Raw genomic sequence first — 7,315 nt, 5'->3', positions numbered from 1 at the left:
GGCTTTTCCGTACCTGGAAACAACACTGCTGAGGCCTCCAGAGCTGGGTCTGTTTCTTATTATCTGTGTGACCCTGAGCAAGTCACCTCACCCCTGTGTGCCTCAGCTTTCTCATTCACAAAAGTAGGAAGGATTGGACCTTCCTCATCTGGATGCTGCGAGGATGAAATTAAAGCATGTGGGGCAGTGTCAGAAGCAAAGATGCCACTGGGCTCCCAACTCAGTGCTCATTCTCTACCAAAATGAGTAGGAGGAGGGTGACCATAATTGATGCTCCTAACTTTGGGGCATTTTTGAAAGTAAAAGGGGGCATTGTTAATGATGCCGGCACTGTAAGCATAAACCAGTACAGTCCTGGGCAAACACCATGTGGAGCCACCATAGTGCCAGCAATATCATCTCTGTGGAGACAGGACTCGGGCCCCACCCTAAGATCCAGGGACTCCCAGGGAGGCTGGAAACCCTGGGGTTTTCCAAAAGAGGCTGGGGCGCTGCAGGCTCTTATTAGTTCCCAGTCAGGACACACTAGTAAATAAGACAATGTGTCCTTATCCCTAGGGCACAGCCCAGCCCCACCCCAGCCGCAGACCCACCTGCTTTGGCAGAGGCTATTTACTGCAATGGTATTTGTAATAGAATGAAATAAAAAACTAGAAACAGCCTTAATTTTTATCAGAGTAGGACTGATTAAATATATTACAGTACATATACTATTCAGCTTTTTTTAAAATGAGAGAGCAAGGCAGCTCTATATCGACTGATGGGAGAAATGTCATATTTTGCTAAGTGAAAAAAAGCAACGTGCAGAAGAGTGTAGATAGCATACTTCCATAGGTTAAGACTATATAGTTGAATATGAACAGGCGATTCAGGAAGGAAAACAAGAAACTAGGGACCCTAGTGTTCAGGTAGGCAGCTCCGGTTGCAGTCTGCCCCTCTGAGTCACTCCAGGCGGTGACCTCCCCCACCCCGCCCTCATTCCTGAACTTCTTTCCTGGCCCAGGACGCTCTGTGCCCCTTCCCTCTGTGGGTACACGGTCTGCCCCCCACTCCAGCTCTCCAAAGCGCACCGGCCTCCCTGGAGGCCGAGGTCGAGGGCCCGTCGCACCGGGAGGGCGGGCTCCCAGGGGTGCCCCACGCACGGTCAAGGTCCCGTGCCAAGCGGGGACCGAGCTAGGCCGGAAGCCGGCACGGTACCCGCGGCAAACTAGCGTGGGCGAGTCCTGATTGCAGTCGGACCTGCCGCCGCGGCACTTAACAGTTTGCAAAGTGCTTCCCGCCCCTGATCTCATTGGAGCCTTCGGACGGCCCAGCCCATGGCCACCGATGCCCCCATTTCACGCCTGAGGAAGCGGAGGCTCAGACGGGCCACCAGCCCCTCCGGAGGCTGGCCCGGGAGTGCCTGGCAGCGTCGGGTCTAGGAGCCGGCTCCCTCCTGCTCCCTCCTCCGCGCCGCCCGGGGTGTGCCCGCCGTCTGTGTGCACCACTGCTGAGCCCAGCTCCCGCGCCCTCGCCTCTGCTGTGGGCCCCGGGGACACGGGGTCAGGCCTCCGCGTTGGCCAAGCCACTGCAGGTAAGTGCTGGACGGGGCGGGGCGAGGCTGGGCAGGACCCTCAGGGGCGCGGAGCGCTCCTGGCGACCCCCTGCGGCAGGGCTGGGGCTTGAGCCTGCCAGTGCGCTGGGATGGGGCGCGAAGCGGGGGTGCGGGACCCCCCACCCCGTGCCTCCCAAGCCTCCCTCTCGCCTCTCAATTATGGGCCCATTAGGGGTCCCGGCTGCGGGGAGGTTCCGAGACACCCCCTCCCCAAGTCCGCAAACTCCCAAGCTGCCTGGGATGGAGGGAGACTAGGAAGGAAAGGGAGGTTTACCCTTCGGGGACATTGTGGGGAGGGAGGCAGGGCTGGGCACAGTACGGTCTGGGGGTCTGGGAAAAAACGGTTGCGCAGGGAGCTGGCTTTGGGGGGCAGAACCGGCTCCACCAGTCCCCAGCCTAGACTTCGGAAGGAAATTCTTTGCCAGTGAGGCTCCTCCCTGGGGTGTGTCAGGAGGGACTGGGCAGACAGCACCCAAGAGTGGAAAGTGGGAGCCCAGGAGAGAGCTGCACCCCGGTGGGCAGCCATGGGAGGGTGTCAGGTGGAAGCAGCCGTCAGGGTCCCTCTCTGCTCTCTGTCCCGACAGACAGGGCTGCAACCTTCACTTCAGCTCTTGTGAACTCCCACCAGGTGAGTAGAAGGCCTGGGAGGGAACAGTCTCAGGATTCTACCAGAAAGTAGGAATTATTTCCCTTTAGAGATAAATAAATAGGGTCAATGAGATTAGGGAATTCTTGGAAGTCACCCAGCTACTAAGTGGCCAAGCTGAGGTTTGAATCCAGGTGGAACTCCGTGTTCCGTGCTATCCCACTCCCTTCCCCCACCACCAGGGCTTAGAAGGAGCAGAGTAGGGGAGAAGAGGAAGGTTTCCAAGAATGAGGTCTTCCCAATCGCCCCATACTGCCCAGACTGTGATTCCCAGAGGAAACGCAGCCAGGAGAGCCAGGTGCTGAGAAGGAACTGTGCTCTCTCCCTCTCTCCAGTGTAGGGAAGTCTTTCCCCCAATCCCCCTGACCAGGCTGCCCCCTGACCAGGATCCTGCCCACCTTCCTGTCCCCTCCCTCCAAGCTGCCTCACTGAGAACTCAGCATTCATTTGTTTACCCATTCAGCATTGAGTGCCTATTATGTGCCAAGCACTGGGCACTAAATATAAAGCAGTGAGCAAGACCAAGTTGACATTCTAGAGGGGGAGCCAGATAATAAATAAGACCAAAAAAAAAGGACAAATTCTTTAATTTCAGATAGTGACTAAGTGCTGTAAAGAAAACAGAGGGGGCTGGAAAAATTAGGCAGGCATGGTGGTGTGCACCTGTGGTCCCAGCTACTCGGGAGGCTGAGGTAGGAGGATCCCTTGAGCCTGGGAAGCAGAGGTTGCAGTGAGCCAAGGTCACACCACTGCACTCCAGCCTGGGAGACAGAGCAAGATCTTGTCTCAGAAAAAAAGAAAGGGGACAGGAACAGAGTGACAGAAGCAGGGGCTCTTTCAGACCCAGGGTAATGTGGAGAGGCCTCTAAAGAGATAAGGTTTGAGCAGAGGCCTCTGTGATGAGAAGGGTCCACCTGTGTGAGGTTCTGGAGGAAGAGCATTCCAGGCAGAAGGAATCAGTAAAAAGCCCCCAAGGCCCTTATTCCAGTGTGGCAGGGTGAAGCTACTAGAGTCTTTTTTTTTTTTTTAATACTTTAAGTTTTAGGGTACATTGTGCACATGTACCGTAAAACTTAAAGTATAATAATAAAAAAAAACAAGGGAGTGGCATGAACTGATTTAATGGACTCTAGGGGCACGGGGGAAGGTGAAAAGCCAGTAAAGAGGCCATAATACAGGCCAAAATAACAGTGGTTTGGGGCAGGGTGGTGGCCTCGCAGGCATCACGCATGCTCAGAGGTACAAGTTAGCTCCAGGGGGACTCACACGCACATAGGCCCACACACACACGTGGACAGGCAGGCGGGTGCTCTCACACCCACAGCAGCACAGAAACAAGGCACACTCAGGCAGACCCACCCGTCCACACCCTCTGAGTCACTCCAGGACTGGGAGGAAGATGTGTGAGTTAAGGCCTGAACAAAGCACATCTTTCCACCACAAGGCCCTGGCAACTAGTGTGGCTGGGGGTGGCTGGGCTTCCCCAGGCCCAGCACAGGGAGCAGTGAGTTGTCTCTAGATATTCCCTGGATCTAGTGTCCTCCCAGGAGTCAGATCATAAGCCTCCATGCACCCCCGACCTGAACTGGTCTCCCCTCTTCACCACCCAGCAGCTGTGAGACCTTGAGCTGGTTATTTCTCCTCTCTGAGCCTCAGTTTCCCCGCTGTAGAATGGGACTCATAACCTCAACTTCACAGTATAGTAGTGAGGCATCCACAAAGTAAATGTTTCAAGAATCTGGTCTGGGGCAGGAGTCCAGCGGAGAAGGGAAGAGGAGGTGGTGGAGAGCACAGGCTCTGGCACCAAACAGCCTGGCCTTGAATCCACCTCTTGTTTTAAGTGAGTGACTTGACCTCTCTAAATTTCACAGTAATGAGTAGCCAGCATTTATGGGGCACTTACTACGTACTACTTGCTTTGCAATCGTTCAATGATCAGTTTCATCTGTAAGTGAGGAGCACTGTAATAACTACCTTATGGGGTCATTCTAAGAGATTAATTGAGATTCTGCTCATAAAGTGTTTAGCTTCGTGCCTGACTTAGAGTAAACACTCGATAAGTGGTGATTGTTATTATCAGCCAAAGCACATTTGCTTCCTTCCAGCATACTAGCTCTGTTGCCTTTGGTTAAGCTACGTAACCTTGCTGTGCCTCAGTTTCCTATCTGCAGCTTGGGAGGAATAATAGTTCTGAACTCAGAGGGTCATTGTGAGGATTGAACAAGTCAGAACTCAGAACACTGCCTGGTACATAGTAAATGCTCAATAAAGTCACGTATTCATTCACACGATGGTTTTTCCTCTAATTCTCTCAGGTAGGCACGGCCCCCGCCAGGCGCCATGGACTGGAAGACACTCCAGGCCCTACTGAGCGGCGTGAACAAGTACTCCACAGCGTTCGGGCGCATTTGGCTGTCAGTGGTGTTCGTCTTCCGGGTGCTGGTGTACGTGGTGGCTGCAGAGCGCGTGTGGGGGGATGAGCAGAAGGACTTCGACTGCAACACCAAGCAGCCCGGCTGCACCAACGTCTGCTACGACAACTACTTCCCCATCTCCAACATCCGCCTCTGGGCCCTGCAGCTCATCTTCGTCACATGCCCCTCGCTGCTGGTCATCCTGCACGTGGCCTACCGTGAGGAGCGGGAGCGCCGGCACCGCCAGAAGCACGGGGACCAGTGCGCCAAGCTGTACGACAACGCAGGCAAGAAGCACGGAGGCCTGTGGTGGACCTACCTGTTCAGCCTCATCTTCAAGCTCATCATTGAGTTCCTCTTCCTCTACCTGCTGCACACTCTCTGGCATGGCTTCGACATGCCGCGCCTGGTGCAGTGCGCCAACGTGGCCCCCTGCCCCAACATCGTGGACTGCTACATTGCCCGACCCACCGAGAAGAAAATCTTCACCTACTTCATGGTGGGCGCCTCCGCCGTCTGCATCGTACTCACCATCTGTGAGCTCTGCTACCTCATCTGCCACAGGGTCCTGCGAGGCCTGCACAAGGACAAGCCTCGAGGGGGCCGCAGCCCCTCGTCCTCCACCAGCCGAGCTTCCACCTGCCGCTGCCACCACAAGCTGGTGGAGGCTGGGGAGGTGGATCCAGACCCAGGCAATAACAAGCTGCAGGCTTCAGCACCCAACCTGACCCCCATCTGACCACAGGGCAGGGGTGGGGCAACATGGGGGCTGCCAATGGGACACGCAGGGCAGTGTGGCAGGTTGGAGAGGTCCTACAGGGGCTGAGTGACCCCACTTTGGGTTCACTAAGCTATGCAACTTTCATTTTGGCAGATGTTTTTTGACACTGGACACTGGGCTCTCTAGCCAGGTATAGGTAACCCACAGGCCCAGTGCCAGCCCTCAAAGGACATAGACTTTGAAACAAGCGAATTAACTATCTATGCTGCCTGCAAGGGGCCACTTAGGGCACTGCTAGCAGGGCTTCCAGCTAACCCAGGAAGGGGTGATCAGGAGAGGCTTCCCTGAGGACATAATGTGTAAGAGAGGTAAGAAGTGCTCCCAAGCAGAGACAACAGCAGCACAGAGGTCTGGAGGCCACACAAAAAGAGATGCTCGCCCTGGGCTAGCCTCAGCAGACCTAAGGCATCTCCACTCCCTCCAGAGGAGCCGCCCAGATTCCTGCAGTGGAGAGGAGGTCTCCCAGCAGCAGCAGGTCTGGAGGCCTGAGAATGAGCCTGACTAGAGGTTCTGGAGATACCCAGAGGTCCCCCAGGTCATCACTTGGCTCAGTGGAAGCCCTCTTTCCCCAAATCCTACTCCCTCAGCCTCAGGCAGTGGTGCTCCCATCTTCCTTCCCACAACTGTCTCAGCCTGGTGACAGCCTTTCAGACCCTGCTCCCAGGGACTTGGGTGGATGCGCTGATAGAACATCCTCAAGACAGTTTCCTTGAAATCAATAAAGGCTGTGTTTTATACAGGTTGGCTCTGTCTCTGGTTCTCCCACACTCCCACCCACTGACAGGACCCTGAAGGTAGGGAAGGTAAGCCCTCAGAAAGGGAAAGAGTTCCATGGCTCGGGGCGGAGCTAAGGTGGGGGCTGTGGCTGTGGCTGCAGCTGGGGCTTGACCTGGAGCTCGGTTAGGCTGGGGCTGAGGTTGACAGCCGGGAGCTGGGTTTGTACCAGAGGAGGAGGCTCGGGTGGAACCTACTGATACATATGTTGGGATTCTAGCTGTGGCCACAAGAGTGCACTGTGCTCCCTCTGCAACGGCGCTTCCAGCCTTCGTAATTAGACTTCGCCCTGAGTACACACACAATCACTGCCACTCTCACTATAGACAAACCACACTCCCTCCTCTGTCACCCAGTCACTGCCATCTCAACACACATCCCCACCCTGTGTACACACAATCTCTGTTATTCATACTCTCACTCCTCATGCGCACTCTCAACAGGGCATGCAGTCTGCACTCAAGCATGCCATCCCAGCCTCACCCTGCATTTTATTTGGCTCATCCCATTTTCCCTGAACATTTTCGCTGAACTAGAGCCCTGGCAGGATGCTGGGACTGTGCAAGGAGGTAGGACCTATGCCCACAGAGCTAAGATACAGGAACACAGGCTCGTCTCCCGCACTAACCAACCCCTGGGATGGCTCACAGCCCTGCTCCCAGTGCTGTGTCATGACCTAAAATTTAGGGGACACCAACACCCAAGGCCAGACCAGAATGGAAAGCAAAAGAGGATGCAAGGCTATATTAACCTAGAGGAACACTTAGTGACTATCAGAGCCAAGGCTGGGAGTCAGAAATTCAGGAGCCAGTGAGCCAAGTGTCACAGCCAGCAAAGACAGGTGCGGTCATCACGGACACAGAACAGCCGGTGGTTCACCTGTGCTCTCACAAGTAGCCATTAGAAGGTGGATAAGCCAGCCAAGTTTAAAAGACCCAGGGCCGGCTGACACTGTCCCTACACCCCCATGACTGATTCATAGCTTGACCATTCCTGAGCACAGCTTCACCGCACTACATCTTGAGCAGGCCTTCAGAACTTCAGTCTTGCCATCAGTACAATGGGAATTGGATCAATCAGGGCCCTAGCAGAAAACAGATGGCACA

General features: G+C 55.0%; 1 protein-coding gene across 1 annotated transcript; it reads left to right on the top strand.

Moving 5' to 3' along the window:
- The first annotated feature begins 1,006 nt into the window (after positions 1–1,006).
- On the top strand, positions 1,007–6,172 carry GJB3 (gap junction protein beta 3). Its single transcript, XM_002811091.4, has 2 exons — positions 1,007–1,573; positions 4,556–6,172. The coding sequence occupies exon 2, from the start codon at positions 4,581–4,583 to the stop codon at positions 5,391–5,393; it is 813 nt and encodes a 270-aa protein (XP_002811137.2). The 5' UTR covers positions 1,007–1,573; positions 4,556–4,580; the 3' UTR covers positions 5,394–6,172.
- The last annotated feature ends 1,143 nt before the right edge of the window (positions 6,173–7,315 follow it).

This window comes from Pongo abelii, chromosome 1, assembly GCF_028885655.2.
Source record: "Pongo abelii isolate AG06213 chromosome 1, NHGRI_mPonAbe1-v2.0_pri, whole genome shotgun sequence".
NCBI classification, from domain to species: Eukaryota; Metazoa; Chordata; class Mammalia; order Primates; family Hominidae; genus Pongo; species Pongo abelii.
Note: the sequence above shows the minus strand (reverse complement) of the source record. Positions and strands in the feature narration are given on the sequence as shown.

Bases quoted from the DNA above. Each gene is read 5' to 3' on its own strand.
- GJB3 (XM_002811091.4), top strand. From the start codon at position 4,581: ATGGACTGGAAGACACTCCAGGCCCTACTGAGCGGCGTGAACAAGTAC.